Source organism: Xyrauchen texanus, chromosome 37 (genome assembly GCF_025860055.1).
Source record: "Xyrauchen texanus isolate HMW12.3.18 chromosome 37, RBS_HiC_50CHRs, whole genome shotgun sequence".
Lineage (NCBI taxonomy): Eukaryota > Metazoa > Chordata > Actinopteri > Cypriniformes > Catostomidae > Xyrauchen > Xyrauchen texanus.
In genome coordinates, this window is record NC_068312.1 from 6560847 (window position 1) to 6581164 (window position 20318).

Below are 20318 nucleotides of genomic sequence, written 5' to 3' on the forward strand. Positions count from 1 at the left end.
CCATTGTCTCTGTGTGAACTAATTATTTTGTAGAAATCTGTTGAGTATGAAACAATTACATGAGTGTAAGTGAATTGGAATAAATTGGTAAGGAAGTCAGAGTTGTGTTAATATATTAAATGTTTTGTTAAAAAATTAAGAGAAGTGCCCTTTTTTTCCACTTGAGCCCCTCAAAATGTCTGTGCAGGTCCCTGGCTACTAGAATGCCAAGGATCTGAAAGCTGTCATTGTTGCACATGGAGTATTTTTTGATGAGAACTCTTTGAAGTAGTTTTTCTTCTAATAGTAATAGTAATTTTTGGTGTTATTAATGTCCTGACTATACATTGTGATCAGTTGAATGCCACTTTGGCGAATAGAAGTACCAATTTCTTTCCATAATGTCTGTAGCTGTTTGTCGCGAGTTTTGCCACTGAATTTACACGGCTGTAACCAGCAGGTGTCCCCTGCGTGGTGATTCGAGTGCTTCGAAACAGTGAATCGTTTTTCTAAGCAATCGGTTCAGTTGATTCAAAGTTTCAGCAAGCTTCGTTTTGGCAGATTGTGACCACTAAAGCAAATATTTTATAGGTGAGATAACAACCTTCGCGGTTCTATCATTGGAGAGAGCGTAAACGGCTGTAACCGTCAACTAGCATTTTACGACAGTTTGCTGATACTCTACAAATGAATTGAGAGAGCCGTAAACTGACACCTTCCGATCGTAAAATCACCCGTGACCTCTTATAAAACCGTAATTTTATCATAGTAAGCTCAACACATAATTCACTCCAAAAAGATTGTTTAGTGTAAGTGTAAAACATGTTGAAGATTTGCTGACAGATGGTTAATTTATTAAATTATTAGCTGTTCCTCACAAAAGCGGTTTATTCAGCATCTCCTCCATAGAAATCCATCCAAAAAGAAATTCAGAAGGGCTTTGACTGATGGAGTGAAGACTACAGAACTGATCTCAAATCAGCGCTGATGTAACCGACGGGCCAATGGGGAGCTCGCGTGAGTGTCACATGACTAAACACGGAATTGTTGAAAGTACAGTCATCAAGACAAGTAAATTGGAGTATGGTCCTTATGGATAGCCGTGGAATGCGTAAAATGCTAGTTTAGTTTAATCAGATTAAGCACACAAACTTGTGAGCGATGCCTCTTGTTCCTGCTAACCAGCCGCAGCTGATCCGCTCGTGTCAAAAGGATGAATATTACCAGAACAACCTGACAAACAACGCCAATGAGCTCTTCCTCACATTTGCTGGTAAATCACCTACAATCATACTAAATGCGTGGGTTAAAGTTATTAAGGGGTGTATTCTACACTTCTACCATTGTTGCCGTGGACAAATAATAAAGTTATTAAACACGCTGACCGTGACAACATGCCCCAATGGACTCTATGCTCGGAACGAAGCCTGCACATTCGTATCCAGCTAACGCGAAAGTTAATATTCTTTCTTTAAAAAAGCGTTACAACAAATGTGAATTTATTTAGTAAAAGTATAAAAATTATCTCAGTAATGAGCTCCAAAAGTGTAAATACAGAAGTTCTGAAGCTTGCAGAACAGTCGAGCACTGCTAACCATTGTGTAAGGCTTCTATTTGCATCCAGCGATTGTACAGTGATTTACAAGTGAGAAATTAAAATAAAAGCGCAATTGCCAAGTATGCTTACATAAGGAATTTGTCATGGTGACAGAAGCTTCCAGTGCAAAGAGAAAACAAAAATATACATATAAACATATATACATAAACAGGGAAATAATAATAAAAACAAATAAGATACAACAGATACATTTATAGAGATAACTACCGTAGCTCAATAATGTTATTCAAATATGTTATATACAGTTATGTGCAAGATGATTTATTGCATTGTGCAGATGAGGCAGGGTATCAAATAAATGTAAATGGAATGTAAAAATGAATTGTTTAATATGCTCATAATTGTTTTGCCACAATGGAGAGTATTGGTGGGCAGTTTTAACAGTTCATAAGGTGAATGACCTGAGGTAAGATAATGTTCTTGTACCTGACGGTTCTGGTGCTCATGGCTCTGTAGCGCCGGCCAGAAGACAACAGTACAAAAAGGTAGAGGGCTGGGTGAATGGGGTCCAAAGTGATTTTTCATGGCCTTTTTTCACTCTGGAGGTGTACAGTTCTTGAATGTGTGAAGGTGAGAACCAATAATCCGTTTAGCTGTCCAAACTGTCCTTTGAAGTCTTTTGATGTCTGACATGGTAGCTGAACCAAACCAGACAGTTATAGAAGTGCAGAGGACAGACTCAATCACTGCTGAGTATAAGATCAGCAGCAGCTGTGGAAGGTTGAACTTCCTCAGCTGGCGAAGGAAGTACAACCTCTGCTGGGCATTGTGTCAATGTGGGTATTCCACTTCAGGTCAACTGCTGCCACAGTGCTGTTCAGAATGGTGAGCGGGGTCAATGTTGGGGTTTTCCTCTTAAAGTTCACTATCATCTCCACTGTTTTGAGTGTGTTCAGCTCCAGGTTGTATTGACTGCACCAGTGAGCCAGCCGATCAAACTCCCTTCTGTATGCAGACTCACCGTCATCTTGAACTAGGCTGATGACGGTAGTGTCATCTGCAAACTTCAGGAGCTTGACAGAGGGGTCCTTGGCAATGCAGTCATTTGTGTACAGGGTGAAGAGTAGTGGGGAGAGCACACATCCCTGAGGGGCACCAGTGCTGATTGTACAGGTGCTGGGAGTGAATTTCCCCTGTCTCAATAACTGCTGCCTATTTGTCAGAAAGCTGGTGAACTACTGACAGATAGAGGTGGGAACCAAGAGCTGGGTTCATTTATTCCATAGTTGAGCTGGGGTGATGCTTTTGAAATCCGAACTGAAGCGCACAAATAGGATCCTTGCCTAAGTCTCTGGTCTGTGTAGATGTTGCAGGATATGATGCAGTCCCATATTGACACCAACCTGTTAGCTCGATAGGCAAACTGCAGTGGATCCAGAAAGGGTCCAGTGATGTCTTTCAGGTGGGCCAATACCAGTCTCTCAAATTACTTCATAACCACTGACATCAGAGCAATGGGTCTTTAGTCATTAAGTCCTGCAGTTTTGGGTTTCTTTGGGATAGGGATGATGGTGGAGCATTTGAAGCAGCTGGGAACGTCACAGTGCTCCAATGATGTGTTGAATATCTGTGTGCAGATGGGGGCCCGCTGGTTAGTACAGTTTTTTAGACAAGCGGGTGAAACACTGTCTGGGCCCTGTGCTTTCCTTGTCTTCTGTTTCCGGAAGACCGGCACACATCCTCTTCACAGATCTTAAGTGCAGGTTGAGTAGCATGAGGGGGTTGCTGGAGATGTTGGTGTTTGTGTGAAGTGAAGGTTATATTCATGTAATATCACACCACAATATTCATAAATAAAAGTAATGATAAAATAACACAATTGTTAACACTTTACAATAAGGCTATTAGTTAACATTAGTTAAATCTAGGTAGCATGAATTAACAGGGAACAATACTTTTACAGCATTTATTAATCTTAGTTTATGTTAATTTCAACATACTAATAGATTTTAAAAATCAAAAGTTGTATATGTTAACATTAGATAATGCACTGTGAACTATCAATGAACATTTTTTATTTTTATATTGACAAAGATGAATAAATACTGTAAAAGTATTGTTCCCTGTTAATTGGTCATGATACCTAATACATTAATGCATATTAACAAATGGAACCTTATTGTAAAGTGTTAACACACAATTAATCTATATTTATTGTCAAATCACTGCATCATTGTTTACTGTATTAAATGTTCACATCTAAAAAGCATTCGTCCATCATCGGTGTTCTCTTTAGTTTGACTGATCCCTGCACATACACGACAATCTCTCAGAAACGGGACATGATTTTTATAAACGTAAACTTTACTGAAAGTAAAAACCATGTTATACTGCATAAATAAAATACAATACTATTAGACAAATTGTATGGTTGACTTAAGAGTTACTGTGTTAAGAAATATTTGATCGTTCACTCTAGCATTTGCTGTAAATCTGGAGTATCATCAATTGTCATATTATATTAACTTAATTTATTTGTTTTAGTGACATTTTGTATGATCGACCTCAGGAAATTGAGTTTTACGCTTCTCTTTTATGGGCAGTCTTATGTACTATTGACTTTTTAATTTGTTATTAACCTCACGTCTGACTGGATTACCTCAAAGGAAATAAACACCGCTGCACTTACCGATGGTCTTCGCCGGGACGTGCAGTCTTAAATAGGCTGCTTGATTCCCTGTCCACATCCAGTGGGGCTGGAGTGTGTGGACTTTGAATTCGGGTCATGTTGGTGGATTCATTGAAGCCTTCTCTTGCCCATCTTTGCCTGTTGGAGTTTTGTTGTTGGCCCTCAGCAATTTTCTTCCAAAAGTTTTATTCTCTGGATGTACAGCATTTTAATTCCTCGACCTGGCTGTCAGATGGAGTTTATAACTATTGCGCTGCTCTTGGAATTGCGCGTCACCCCTGGTATGTCCATCAAGGGTCACACCGACATCTCTGCAGGTTACTGGCCTATTCTCCTGACAACCACCACATACCGGCCATCTGGTCTTCACGCCATCGCCCTCTGAATGGTGAAAGAGATGTGAAGAGGGGTGTCAATTTTGATAATCTCAGCTTCCTGAAACGCACATCTTTTATTTCACCGCAAAACACTGATGTCGCCACTGTTAAGATGGCCCTCAGTCTTTTATTCTGAATGACTTTTCTTTATCACGATCATTAGATTAACATTTTCACTGAGACCTGGCTGAATCCTTGTGAATAAATGGCTCTGGGGGATCTAACACTGCCAGGCTGTGACTTTTTAAATTCCCCACTGACATCAGGGTGAGGAGGTGGTGTTGCCGCTGATTTTAGAAACTCTTTTAAATGCAGAACACTACCTATGGACATGTATTCCAGTTTTGAGGTCCAAATATTAAAGATTGACATCTTGGGTCCTGCTTTCTGTGCACTTGTGTACAGACATCCCAGATTTAATAAGGAATCATCCAACCATTTTTGGAATTTCTCTCTGGACTGGTGTCTCGTGGTGACAGACTCCTAATTCTTGGGGATTTTAATATTCATGTATGCTGTCCATCAAAACCTCTGGTAAATTAATTCATCTCCCTCACCGAGTCTTTAAATTTTGTACGACATGTCACTGGTCCTACTCACAATATGGGTGCTACATTAGATCTTGTGTTGTTTTATGGTCTTTCTGTATATAACTTGGAGGTGTTTGATATTGGCATTTCTGACCTTTATTCAGTAATATTTGAGTTTGTCTCTGCTTGTCCTCTGCCTACTTTTTCTCAGCCCTTACGTCACTCCTGGTCCATTTACTCGTCTACTGACAATCTGTTTTCAGAATTGTATCTTACTCATTTCACCCAAGAGACATGTGAAACATTTTAAAACTTCTGTACTCACAAAATTGAGCAGATTAAAGGTGCAATTGTACCTACACAATTTGATCAAGCATTAATTCCTTCCCCGTCCATCTCTTTGAATCATTTTGAAACTGTTACGTCAGCACAGTTAGCAGATGTAGTCTCCAAGATTAAGTGTTCCAGTTACAAGCTGGATATTCTTTCTCCATGCCTTCTTAACACTAGATGCGCGGAGCCACTTTAACCTACGCTTAACGTGACTTAAGGGGTCATAAGACTGCTTAGTATTCAGACAGGGACACTGCTACTGACACAATGATCACTAGATGGCGCCTCTTGCACGTAGCCAATGGATTAGTCTTAAAATTTGTATGTCACTGTGAGTTCTTTCACAATTTCGGCTAATTTATTTGCGTTAACATCGATCTGTTTATACAATAGAATTTAATCTGTTATCTGTTTGAATTATTATCTATATTCGTTTTTAGCAAAGGTATGCTTTTCTTCCCTTTCCCAGGAAAGGCTCGACTCAACGCATGACAACATTGTCCGATAACCGCTGACCAGCCGGCCTACTGTCGTCTTTCCCTAGATAGGGATGTGCGTTCAGCATGTATTTTGTTTCAACATCAGTGGCCAACCAGAATCGTATGCCAAATTTGTCCGGTTTATTGGCCTTGTACTGTTTGAAACGACAGCGCGCTTTGGTAGGGAACAGTTGTTCATCAACTTTTATGTTCTCACCGGGCGTGTATGAAGCAATGCTGTTTTTCACAAATTTGTCAAATATCTCAGATATCATGGCAAATCTTTCTGTCACAAGGCGGGCAGCTCTCGTATTCTTGTCATCAAAGCGCAGATAGCGCATGATATTTTGGAATTTCTGTCGCGACATTGTCTCTTTGAAAAAAAGTGTCCAAATTCATTAGATCAAAAGTCACCCAATATCATGCTTTTGCCTCCCGTAACACCTCTCAAATAAACGAGACCAACAAATGCTTTTAGTTCGTCATCTGTCAGTTTGAACTTTTCAGCATTATTCCGCCCAGCTTCCGCATCAGTGTACTTTCGTATGTTTTGCCACATTTCTATGTCAATTAAACACAGTAAGCTGCCCAATGGACGTGTAATATTGTCCTTGGCATAAAATGTTGGCCCTGGGGGTTCTCTCATTATATTGGCCTTTTGGGCTCTACCCCGAGGGTTGCCAGGATTTAGTTCAACCCATACTGTGCCATCTCTTGCAACCTCTTGAAATGAGTCCCCAGCACACTAAATTTCAGAGTCTGATTCTGAATCTGAACCAGATTCAATATCAATATCAACACCACCTCCATCGCCTCTCTCCTCCTCTCCATTGAACACCTCACATTCCTCGCCCTCCGATTCCATCTCATTAATATTTTGTAGCAAGTCCAACGCTTGCTGTGCCTTCATACGTATAAAAATATACACTTTAGACCGATAGTAGCCTTTTAGTTCAGTTATTCGATAAAAAAAAATTAAATGCTGAAAATACATGAATGGTATTTTATTATCAATTGATTTAAAATTACAAAATAACAAAATGTATAAATATATAAAATGGTAAATGGTCTGCACTTATATAGCGCCTTTTTAACCTTAATGGTATTCAAAGCGTTTGACACTGTGACTCATTCACCTATTCACACACATATTCATAAACCCATGCAAGGTGCTAGCCTTCCATTGGGAGCAACTTGGGGTTCAGTGTCTTGCTCAAGGACACTTCGGCATGTGGGGTCGTGTGGGCCGGGATTCGAACCACCAACCTTGCGATTAGTGGCCGACACGCTCTACCACCCCACAATATATACACAATATATTCACATAGATACTTGCGTTATTTTCTATATTTTCAATGTATATATATATTGCATTTAGTTATAAAATAATACACTTTACAGATTTTTTTCTTAAAGCACAATGGTCGGATGACCGCATGCTCGGCCCTTCTAGCGTTAAAGAAGTTTTCATGACAATTAATTCAAGTGTGACAGCTATAATTAACAGCTCATTAGCAAGTGGAGTTTTTCCAAGTTTTTTTTTTTGGGGGGGGGGATCTGGCAATACACAACAAATACAGACCAATCTCCAAACTGCCTTTTATTTCCAAGATTTTGGAGAGAGTTGATTATTTGCAGCTCTACTCCTATATAAATATATGTAACATTTTAGATACATATCAGTCATTTCAGTCTGGTTTCAGACCCTTGCACAGCACTGAATCTGCATTATTGAAGGTCACTAATGATATTTTACTCTCCATTGATTCAGATTCACCTGTCGTCTTAGTTTTATTAGATCTTAGTGCCGCGTTCGACACTATCGACCATAATATTCTTCTCAATTGTTTAGAATGTATGGTTGGCATCCAGAGTATGGCCCTCCAGAGGTTTTCATCCTATCTAAAAGAAAAGACGTTCTCTTTAAATTTAGGTAATTTTTCTTCTACGTCGGCTCAATTACAGTGTGGTGTCCCTCAAGGGTCAATTTTAGGACCTTTGTTATTTTCCCTGTATGCTTTCTCTGAGCACTATTTTACAGAAGTACAGCATATCTTATCACTGTTATGCTGACGATTCCCAATTTTATTTAGACAAGTAATTGTTGTGTAGACAAGAATTGTTAATCTGAGAACATGCTAAATTGCTTCAAAAATGTTCAATATTGGCTGTAAACAATTTCTTACAATTAAATGAAAGCAAATCAAAGGTTCTGATTTTAGGTTCCTCCATGTCCTCATTACCTTGTCTGGTTGCCCAGTTAGGTCCTCTGTCATCAAATATACAAGATCATGTAAGGAGTCTTGGAGTGATTTTAGACTTCTCGATCAGTGCTGTTGTCAAGGGTAGATTTTTCCACCTGAGATCTATTGCTAAAAATATAATATTTTTTTCCCATAAAGCCTTGGAAATTGTTATCCACTCACTTATAACATCAAGGTTAGACTATTGCAACTCATTGTACATTGGTCTGCCCCAAACTGCATTATCCCGCATACAGCTAGTTCAAAATGTGGCAGCAAGGCTTTTAGCATCTCTACATTGGCTTCCTGTGAAATTCAGGGTCGATTTAAAAATTCAAATTTTTCTAATCAACGTCTACTGAAGGTTCCTCGTTGCCGCTATAGATCTAAGGGTGACCGTGCCTTTTCTGTGATAGGTCCTAATCTATGGAATAGTTTCCCTTTCCATGTGAGATCAGCTTCATCATTAGCCATTTTTAAATCTTCTTTAAAAACAGATTTTTATTCTGCAGCTTTTGAATAGTTTGAAATGGATAAATATATGATGTTGTATTTAAATGTTTTTATTTATTCTATTATGTTTTATATTTAACTTTAAATCAATCTGTTTTTATATCACTCTGTCATTTTGTTTGTTTGTTCTGTTAAGCATTTTGGGTCAACTTCTGTTGTTTTTAAATGTGCTCTATAAGTAAAGGTTGACTTGACTTAACATGTGTAATACAGTTGGATACAGGGACCTTGCTATGCCAGTGATGGTGGTCATGCACTGTGGTTGAAATAACTTAAAGTACATGTTAAGCCCCTTATTTTTACTGGATGGAGTAACAGCTCCGTGTCTAAATGTGCGATGGATATTGTCAAATGTCATCCGCAGAAACTCCTGTAAATAAAGACTGTGAAAAGTGAGTTTCCCCCAAGTCGTCTCGCTGGCATTTATTAGCGTAGGAAGAAATAGTTTCCATCGCTGAGCTGGATGTAAGTGTGCTTCATGAGGCAAAATGGGGAAGTGACCGTGCATAAAGTCCATAACGTGTTACGTTGTCACAATATATGGGGTTAATTTTGACACAATGACACTTGCCATTGAACAGCCTATTTTAGAGCAAAATTTAAACAGTAAAACAATTATGAAATTCAGTTCATGAAACAGCCAAATTGCAAAAGGTTTACAGCATCAAAGCATTATTTTATTTAGTTCTGAAAGAGTAAGTTTATAGTGTACATCTTTTATTATAGAAGAGCAAAGAAACCCCTGTTTTTCCTGACATGTCCCTTTAAAGGGTAACTAAACACCTGCTCAGAGTCTGACTCCACCCACTAGAAATATTTGAAAATGCAGGAAAAGTGGGCAGACCCCGGCGGGGATAGAGGGAACGAACCGAGTCGAGGGCTGAGCGGGGGGCACCTGAGACTCGTAGTGATGGATTAATTGACAGCTGCTGTCAGACTCTATGTTATTATTATTCCTCACACGGTCGCAAGACGACATGTACATGAATCTGGCGTGGTGAGCTGGAACCTGCTTACGTCATCTGTCACCGCTTACGTCACGAAGTACCGCAACAGCCAATAGGAAAATTCAACTGCAGTAGCCACCGTTCAACCTGAAGAGGGCAGCACTCAGACGTTTTTACACCATATATTGTAGAATTAAAACACTTTATACACAAATGTCAAAAAAATTACTTGAATCAATGACCAGTACTAATAAAGCCCCATGCTTAGAGATCATTAACTAAAAAAAGTTGGTTTAGGGTGTAGTTACCCTTTAAAGAGGTAATTCATCCAAAAATGAAAATTCTATCATGATTTGCTCACCCTCATTCCATCCCAGATGTGTATGACTTTCTTTCTACAGCAGAATACAAACAAAGAATTTTAGAAGAATATCTCAGCTCTGTAGGTAAATACAATGCAAGTGAATGGTGACCAAAACTTTGAAGCCCCAAAAAGGAGATGAAGTCAGAATAAAAGTAATCCAGTGGTTAAATCAATGTCTTCTGAAGCGATCCAATCGATTTTGGGTGAGAACAGACTGTAAAATGTAACTACTTTTTCACTGTAAATCTTGACATCGTCAGTCTCCTTGACGATCATGGTTTCAAACTCGATTACACTTCCTAGCATCATCTAGCGCTCTGCGCATGTGTCAAGCACTAGGAAGTGTAATCAAGCTTGAAATCATGTTTGTGCCTAGAAACTGCAATGGCAAGCTGTGCAGTGAAAAAGGAGTTACATTTTGGTCTGTTCTCACCAAAATCAACTGGATCACTTCAGAAGGCATGGATTAAAACACTGGAGTCATATGGATTAATTTTATGCTGCTTTTATGTGCTTTTTGATGCTTCAAAGTTTTGGTCACAATGCACTTGTATTGTATGAACCAACAGAGCGTGAGATATTCTTCCATAAGTCTTCATTTGTGTTCTGCAGAAGAAAGACATAGACATCTGGAATGGCATTAGGGTGAGTAACTGATGAGAGAATTTTCATTTTCGGGTGAAGTATTCAGCTGTAGAGCTGTTTAAGTGATTAGTAGTTGGTTTCATCAGACGTTTGTGTTTCTCATGAGGTTCCAGACGTTGGCTTCAGTGGAAAAAGGAAATCGAGTTGCTGTCTGACCTGACGTACTATGTCCTTACAACTTTATCTGGTAAGTTATCATTTTGCATTTCAACCCTTCATATTAGCATCTGTTGCATTTCAGATGTTTGGGTCTCATTCACTAATAATTGCGTACAAGTGTGCTTGCGCAGAAAAGGTTTGCACAAAATATTTAGGGATGCACTGATACCACTTCTCAGTATCGGCTGATCCGATACCAGTGTTGTTTTTCCATAATCAGTTTAGATTATCTTTACATTATTGTGTGGAACTAATTGGGTGTGCTCTTTGTAAAGAATGTAAAGAAACACAAAGTTCTAACTACACATTATTTCAATATAAATGTGTAGACTATTAAGAAAACCTTTATTATTAACTAGTGTACTGGATAATTTATCAGCAAAATTAACAGTACAAATCATCAGTAGAAAAGAAGCTCAATTTAGTTGCAAGAGACCAGTCCACTTTTTATTCACAAAGTTATTTTTTGGAACCCATTCTTCTTAAATATTATTATCATGCACCTTTTGTCACGGATCCACCGGTTGGTCTCTCTCTCTCTCTCTCCTGTCCCCCCCCCACAGTGCTCACTCTCCCCTGAGTTCTGATTACATGCACCTGCATATCATTAGTTGGTAATCAAGGACTGCATATATACCCTGCTTTTACACACACTCGTTGTCTGTTCTCATCGATAGTATCTTTTCACACTACAGACCTTTGTACTATGTCAAACATTGTTGCCTGCAAGTATCATTAGACTTTTGTGAGTTGTATGTTCATCGCGTCTGTAACCTGTCTGTATATTATTCACCTGTTGTTTGCCACTCTGCTCAACTGAATTTACTTACATCATGTTTACATCACTGTTTCAATCATCTTTTCAATAAACCCTGCTACTGAGTTCATATCTCTGCCTCTGTGAGTCTCTCTGTGACACCTTTCTGAACTCTCCAGAAAGTCCTGTATGTGCCTGTTTGCAGACAAGTTCACAGTAGTTTAATTCGCTTCTTATTCAAATTCTGGTAAAATTCACCTCCAGTGCCATTCTAAATTCATATTAGTGAACTGAACTATTGAGCATCTACATCTGAGATGTAACACAAATATTGTGCACCATGTGAAGGCTGAATATAGCCGAGTGTGTGTAAACCCAGCAATATCGCGCTGGAGCTGTGCATGCATTTTATATATTTATATAAAATGCACGAGTCATATGAACTGCTTTAATTGTGTTTTTATGGTTCTTTTATATAATTTTTGTAATCAGCATAATATATATGCCGACCCATCTCCATTTAAGGATTTCCGCACAGCCTATCCTGTACAGCCATTCATCACTCTGAAACACTATATAAGCCTTGACTATGCGTGATCAGCAGTGTTTTTATGCAGAACAATATTGCGGATGATCAATTTTATTACTCTAAATGTAAGACCTATTGTAGGGTCACTTTAGTTATTTAATTTCTAATAATATATTTAGAAAACATTTTAGCTTAACATATTCCATGTTTCTAGGGCCATTAGTAATCTGAGATTATGGACCATTACATGTGGTTTGATGACTTATTGATGAATCGTAATGGTTAAATAAAGTTTTTATACACCGGTTTTACACACAAATACATGAATGTGCAAGGTTAATAAATGACACCCATTATGTTTTTTGTCCACACTGTTGTCATGTAGGCTATCAAACACTGGGTGAGGAGTATGTGAGCATCATCCAGGTGGACCCCAGCAAGAGAAGAATCCCCTCGCGAATACGCAGAGCGGCACTTATCTTCTGCCACACATTTGTGCCTTATCTTCTGGAGAAGGTCTTGATCTGTGTGGAGAATGAGTTGGAGGCAGAAGCACCTCAGAACTCACAGCGAGAGACAAGCAAAACGTGGAACCCACTATCACACATGAGGTTCTGGATTCAGAGAGCCGTGAGGATGCTGACTGAACCTCAGAGGAAAGCTTTGATTCCAGTTGTGTTTGCCGTGCAGCAGGGAATCACTCTCTTATACAGGCTTCATGTGGCTCTTTTCTACATCAGCGGTGCCTTTTATCACATTGGTAAAAGAGCTGCTGATGTTAGTTATGTAAGTTTTTGTTGTTTTACTACTTGATAATCAGTACTGAAAGAAAAGTTTTTTATGCTGTGTTATTACACAGTTCTCTGGAATAATTGATTCTGATTGGTTATTCGTGCCATCTATCATTTAGAAATTTCTTAATAACATCTGCACTTCTGGGGATAAAGACCGGTCAACCGGGAACATTGTGGGTCATTTTCCTACTATCAATCTAAAATCTCTACAAGTAAGCTTATAAAATAATTTGAACTCAAAGCAATATTTTGTGTCCATTTATTTTGCAAGAAGTCTTCACATGGCCCTTTTCGCAATATAACCACAAACAGAACTTCGACGCAAACTGGTGGTGGAATTGACCCTTCGCTAAGCCCTTCGCTTCTGACCAATCCTATGTTAGCAACTGTTGCTCCGCCGCCATTACTCTGACACATATATATATATACACTGGCGGTCAAAGGTTTGGAATAATGTACAGATTTTTCTCTTATGGAAAGAAATTGGTACTTTTATTCACCAAAGTGGCATTAAACTGATCACAATGTATAGTCAGTAATTACTATTACAATTTGAAAAAATGGTCAGAACTTTTTATGGTCAGAAATCCTCCTAGTGAAGCAATGACAGCTTTGCAGATCCTTGACATTCTAGCTATCAGTTTGTCCAGATACTCAGATGACATTTAACCCCACACTTCCTGTAGCACTTGCCATAGATGTGGCCGTTTTGTCGGGCACTTCTCACACACCTTACAGTCTAGCTGATCCCACAAAAGCTCAATGGGGTTAAGATCCATAACACTCTTTTCCAATTGTCTGTTGCCCAATTTCTGTGTTTCTTTGCCCACTAACCTTTTCTTTTTGTTATTCTGTTTCAAAAGTGGCTTTTTCTTTGCCATTCTTCCCATAAGGCCTGAACCCCTGAGTCTTCTCTTGACTGTTGTACATGAAACTGGTGTTGAGCGGGTAGAATTCAATGAAGCTGTCAGCGGAGGACATGTGAGGCATCTATTTCTCAAACTAGAGACTCTGATGTACTTATCCTCTTATGAAAAAATTTGATATCCACGGCACTCAGACTTAAGTATAACATTTAAGAAAGCCTTTATTAAACCGTGGCTAGAATAAATAAAAACCACAAACTGACGCATTGTGGCTTGAAAGCCTTTATCAGGGCGACTGATGAAGATCATCCCTTTTCCAAAGAGCACCAGCAGATATTGACTTTATACTCAAGTAGCACTCATTGCATTTTTGTCTTATCCTCTTGTTTAGTTGTACATTTGGCTCTTTCTGTCCTTATTAGAGCGAGTTGTCCTTTGTCTTTGAAGACTGTAGTATACATCTTTGAATGAAATCAAAACAATGATTGACTGATGAGTTTCTTGAGAAAGCTGTTTCTTTTTTGCCATTTTTGACCTAATATTGCCTTGAGACATGCCAGTCTATTGCATACTGTGGCAACACAAAGACAACTTTAAGCTTAATTTAATGAACCAAATAACTTTCAGCAGTGTTGGATATAATGGCAGGTGATATCCTATTAGCAATTTATCATGATTACTCAAGGATAAGGTGTTGGAGGCCTGGGTAGATCAGCAAGTAAAGATGCTGACTACCGCCCTTGGAGTCGCAAGTTTGAATCCAGGTCATGCTGAGTGACTCCAGTCAGGCTTCCCAAGCAACCAATTGGCCCCGTTTCTAGGGTTGGCAAAGTCGCATTGGGTTAACCTCCTCATGGTTGCTATAATGTGTGGTTCTCATTCTCGGTGGGGTGGGGTGCGTGGTGAGTTGTCAATGGATGCCGCGGAGAATTGCGTGAGCCTCCACATGTGCTTGGTCTACGCGGTAATGCGCTCAACAAGCCGTGTGATAAATTGAGCGAATTGACTCTCATACACTGAGGCAACTGAGATCCATCCTCCGCACCCAGATTGAGGCTAGTCACTACGCCACCATGAGGATTTAGAGTGCTTTGGGATTAGGCATGGAGGAACCCCCCTGCTGGAACAATGTGATGGCTGCTGGAAATGGGGCCTGTCTAGATTTGATCAAAAATTACTTTTTTCAAATAGTGATGCTGTTTTTTACATCAGTAATGACCTGATTTTTGATCAACAGCTGACTGTAAAGAACAGAATGAATTTTAAAAGACATCATTTAATGACAAATGGATTTTATGGATCTCGTCTTCGGATGCACATAACATTTAACAAGTCAAACCAAAATATACTCTCAACACACAGTGAAAGGATTTCTGTGCTGAACTTTGCATGTTAAAAGATCGATCTTGGGATTATAAGAATCAAAATCGTTCAAATGAAGATCGTGATTCATTTTGAAAATCTATATTTTTACTCAACCCTAACCCCTATTATTTTTAGTTTAAGTCAAGTGTTTTATTAGTTAATCAAAGAAAAATCCAGTTCTATTCGTGAACCCACTGGAACCTGATTATGTAACCCCTGGGGTGCACGTACAGCTGGTTAAGAATTGTTGCTCTATGGCACTCTAAAGAATACCTTAGTGGTGCCTGCTTTTTGGGTTCATTTTTGTAGTTGATTACAGTAATGATGGTATACACAGCTAATCTTGAAGAAATGTTTTGGGTGTCTGCCATGTTGTCAATTATCACAGAAAATTATTTCAGATCGTCCCTTAATTAAACAAAAATTAAAAAAAAAAGCACTTACAATGGTGAGTCTGTTGGGCAAGGAATTAAATAAATTATTTTGGATAAACATTCATTCACACTGTTTTGAAAGTGAAGCCACAAACACATTACACATGTTTACATGGGACTAGTATGGTAGAAAAAAAATGCTAACTAACTTTGTCGGTGCAAAGTTTTATCCAGTCTTTAAACTTTTGTCATGACCATGTAAAGCTGATTACTTTTGCATGGTATGTGCTAGGATACTAGAAAGGGACTGTTTATATGAAGCAAACTCCTCCTAAAGGAATTATGTTGGTAACGCTTAACACAAAGTTCATCCAACGTAAAAGAAAAAGTCCCATTGCTGAAAGAACATTTTGAAATTGTATATGGTGATCAACAGCATTTTAGTAGAGTTTAAGATGTTTTGAAACCACAACATTCCTTTTTAATCAGTGTTACGGTGTATGTGTTCTGTAGCTAAGAGTGCGAAACGCGACCGAGGATGACCCGCGCATCCTGAACAGTTACCGTCTGCTGGGGGCGCTGTCTCTGCTACAGCTGGGCATCACTCTCACACTGCAGTTTAACAACCTCAGGCAGAGACAGAGAGCTAGACAGGAGTGGAAACAACACAGAAACCTGCTCCCCAGGTAGTGCTCTACAAAGACAGCACCTACTATTATAATGATTTAAGTATCCAAATACTTATTGGGGACTTTGCATGCAAGATTTTGGACTATTGGGGGAGCTTTCGTTATAGACTTTATGCTCATTATTCAGTTTTATCTTCAGTTTATTATGACTTTTAACCATTTGTTCTTTCAGTCCTCAGGTCAGTCAGTCGTCGTTGTCTCGTTCTTCACGCTGTATCTTGTGTTTGGAGGAGCGCAGACACTCCACCTGCACTCCCTGTGGTCATCTTTTCTGCTGGGAGTGTATTACTGAGTGGTGCAATACCAAGGCAAGACTATCATATCAAGTAATGCTGCAATGTGTTGGTTTTATGTATAGTTGAACATTAATGACATCTGATGTTTCTTTCTGTTGTTGTAGACCGAATGCCCGCTCTGTCGAGAGAAATTCCAACCTCACAGATTGGTGTATCTGAGAAGCTACAAGTAGACTGTGCTTTAACAGCGCATGTGTCTTAATTCCATTATTGTTTGGAAAATAAAGTAATTCATGTTTAAAGATTGCTTTACATGAATATGTAAATTACATTCTGTATATTTTGTACTAAATAGACGAAGAATACTGCATTGCTATTATTACTGATTATTTAAGTTGCTTGTGCAGATTAGAATGAAATTCTACTTGTAATTACAATTAATTAATTTTAATTGTAATTTTGTAATACAATAATGTTACATTTTTACAGAACTTGACATTTTGGTTTGATGTTCAGAGCTGAAAAGTAAAGCACAGATAAATAAAAAAACTAATTTATTTTAAGTTCATTCATTAAATAGTTCATGGTGTAAGCTGATTGGTCCTTGACTTGTAAACTGCATGCCAATCAACTCCTGTACTCCCCTCTTGTACTTGCCTCCGCTGTTCGCTGGTAAGCCGGTCTCAATAGCTATGTTTCCATCCAAGTAGCAAATTTAATTTATGCCAAAAAACATATCGCAAAAACAATGTGTGAATAAAGCTGCGTTTCCATCCAAGGGTGTTCAAAAAGATGAAATCGTCACTTGCAGATAAATTGTAGCCACTTTGAGTGTTTTTAATAAAATCTTTTAATAAAATACTGGCGGTTTAGAGCATGCAGTCAAAACACTGTAAAGAACTTTGTCTTGTTACACACTTATGGGAGTGCTATATATGTGTGTTCATCCATCCTTATGATTATATTGTGCAGATGTATAAGATATTACTTATGGGAGTGCTATATATGTGTGTTCATCCATCCTTATGATTATATTGTGCAGATCTATAAGATATTTTTCAAAAGTGCCAAGAAACCACCTCTTTCATACAGTTCAAGTTTGTTTTCGACTCATTTGCTCTGCAGACTCTTTGTAGGCTTTGGATTTTCTAGACACCGTTATTTCAGGATGACCAGAGCAACATTTCAGATCTGATGATTGGCCTGCCTGGTAGCCCAGTAATGAATGAGTTTTTCAGTCACATAGCCTTTTTGATGTGCAACTTTTATTCCTAACAAATTCAGTAGGAATTAATTCGGTAAATGTGTTTCCATCATAGTTTATGTGCATTTCTTCTTATCGAATAAAAAAAATGATCCACCTCAAGTGAGCGAATACATTTTTTTTATGTGCATTTTGGAGATTTATTCACATCTTGGTGTTTCCATCCAGCAGTTATTATGTGATATCCCAAAATGCACATAAAAAACTTTGATGAAACCGCTATTGTTGCACGTAACAAAGAGTTTTCTCTCTGAAACCCTCCTCCTCCCCAGCACCACTGGTCTAGGTCTATTTTAAAGGGAGTGTGCTGTACGTCTAATTGTGCAGCAGCAGTATGTCTGTGTATGTTTGTGTATGTTCTCCGCAGTAGCAAGTCTTCATATTTGCTCTGCAGCAGTTGAAGCAGATCTTGTCAGCCAAGTCCAAATCTACTAACTTGTCATATTGATTAGTGCTTTAAAATATATTCTGAGAGTTGTCATGCCTAAACTGCTGTCTGTGGTTCAGGCAAATTAAGAAAGTATATTTAGACATGCACATTTTACTATTTCATGTATGTATTGTTGAAGGCAGGGGACTTGCTAGATGCATAAATCTAAAGTTCAAATGGTCACATTTTGAAATTATTTAGCTTAATAATTATAGTAATTATAAGCATTATTTTAATGTATTGTTAAGTTATGCTAAATCTATCTGGCTTTGCTCAGCATATCAAGCAAACTTGTAAAAGTACATTTTATAGTCAAGGTTGGATTTTGGACTGGGGAAATAGGGCCAGTGGCGCCTCTGACATTTGCCTTCGGCTGTGATGCCCATGGTGGCCTGAAAGCCAGAAACAAGCCACCACACATGTAAAATTGAAACAGGGGCAATTGATGTGATATCATGTTTTCACTGTCCCTTCATAAAAAGATTTTAAAAAAAATGTACATCTGTAATTTCAATATGATTCATTATAAACTTGTCCTTTACAGTATGTCTCAATTTTATCATGCAATTTTGAGTGGAATGTTGAATTATAGTCTTGTATGTGCCCAGTGCATCAGGCATTATATCATAGAGGGGTCTGTTGTCTTAAGAGATATTTGATTCATGTAGAAAACTTCTGGTAGCTCATTTAAAATTGTATAAAATGTACAATGTCTTTGACTTGGGCCAAGAAGTCCACTACAATCTTGAGAAGAACTCTTCTGTTAGAAGCTATGTTATTCTTTTTCATAGTTTTTTATTTAAGGTATTGATTATTAAAGGTATAATTTTTACTGTCTTGCGTTGACACTTTATTTAGTTGATTTTATTAGTGGTTTGATTTTAAAGGGATACTTCCCCACACTCATGCCATCCCAGATGTGTATGACTTTATTTCTTCTGCAGAACACAAATGAAGATTTTTAGAAGAATATCTCAGCAAGTGAATGGTTGACAGAACTTTGAAGCTCCAAAAAGTATATAAAGGCAGTATAAAAGTAATCTATACGACCACAGTGGTTAATTCCATGTCTTCAGAAGCGATATGATGGTTGTGATTGAGAAACAAATCAACATTTAAGTCCTTAAATTTTTTTCCTGTAAATCTCCACTTTCACTTTCACATTCTTAATGATAAAATCTAGTTTTAAAGGGCTAGAAAAGAATTTGTGTGAAGTAGACGGAGTTCTTTTACTGGCTCCACCAAACAAGTTGGTTGTACAGTAATCTGCTTAACTCACACTATGAGTGCTCTACAGTCTGAAGGTTTTGTTTATACAGATCATGTTTTGAAGATGACCAAAAAATTAAGCATTAGCAAATATGAAATGCTTATTCAAAAGTTATTTTTGTAAATCAATACTTCACAAAATAGCTACAGTTTAATGATCTTCATAATTGCCATCTCACTATCCACATATACTGTGGTTAAAATGATTTTGTCATCGCAACAAGTTTAAATGATTAGGTTTTTAATGCAATTGTTTGCAGTGGATAAACAATTTCTACTTTGTTATGCCCAGAGCCATATAGAGAGAGAGTTGCGACAACTCCATTGACTCCAATGGAACGTTTTTTTTTACAGCAATGGCGGCTCGTGGAGCCTCTCAATAGTTCCCGGAAGTAGCAGCAAACACATGCCGCGCCGTAGAGATGCATCAGAACAAATCGTTTGCGACGCACTTTTAAAAGGTGAGACGTTTAAAGAATAATATTATCTTATTCTGTATATTATCAGTACATCTAAATAAAAATAACTTGTAAATTAAAACCTTATAGTTGAGTATTACTCATTAAACTAGGAGATAAGGGATGTTATCGGATAACTAACAGATTAGGCAAGGACTGGAGCTGGATAAAGTTAGTAACGAACACCCTATTAATTGTAAAATCTTTGCAAATACCTCACACGTTTTTTTGTTGTTGTAATTTTTATTTATATTTAGATTGCTCCTGCTGACTTGAGCCAACCATTTTTTTCTCCTCTCCATGTCAGTGAGGAAGCCATACATTCGCACACCTTTCTCTGAGCGATTGGAGCATCCCCATGCAGCACAGCAAACCATGGTGAAGACTATGCAACGACAACATGAAAGAAAGGACATACAAAATGCTTGGCATGCTATTTAATTTATTAGAAATGTATTCATGAATTGCTGT

At 38.2% G+C, this 20318-nt stretch overlaps 1 protein-coding gene across 1 annotated transcript; it reads left to right on the top strand.

Annotated features, from left to right (window-relative positions):
• Positions 1-1031: 1031 nt before the first annotated feature.
• pex10 (peroxisomal biogenesis factor 10) lies at positions 1032-18934 on the top strand. The gene is made up of 6 exons (XM_052108466.1): positions 1032-1252; positions 10764-10844; positions 12488-12888; positions 16015-16187; positions 16363-16498; positions 16591-18934. The coding sequence occupies exons 1-6, from the start codon at positions 1141-1143 to the stop codon at positions 16657-16659; spliced, it is 972 nt and encodes a 323-aa protein (XP_051964426.1). The 5' UTR covers positions 1032-1140; the 3' UTR covers positions 16660-18934.
• The last annotated feature ends 1384 nt before the right edge of the window (positions 18935-20318 follow it).

Bases quoted from the DNA above. Each gene is read 5' to 3' on its own strand.
- pex10 (XM_052108466.1), top strand. From the start codon at position 1,141: ATGCCTCTTGTTCCTGCTAACCAGCCGCAGCTGATCCGCTCGTGTCAA. The intron at 1,253-10,763 runs GTAAATCACCTA...GTTTCTCATGAG, and splicing joins GCTCTTCCTCACATTTGCTG to GTTCCAGACGTTGGCTTCAG. The intron at 12,889-16,014 runs GTAAGTTTTTGT...TGTGTTCTGTAG, and splicing joins GAGCTGCTGATGTTAGTTAT to CTAAGAGTGCGAAACGCGAC.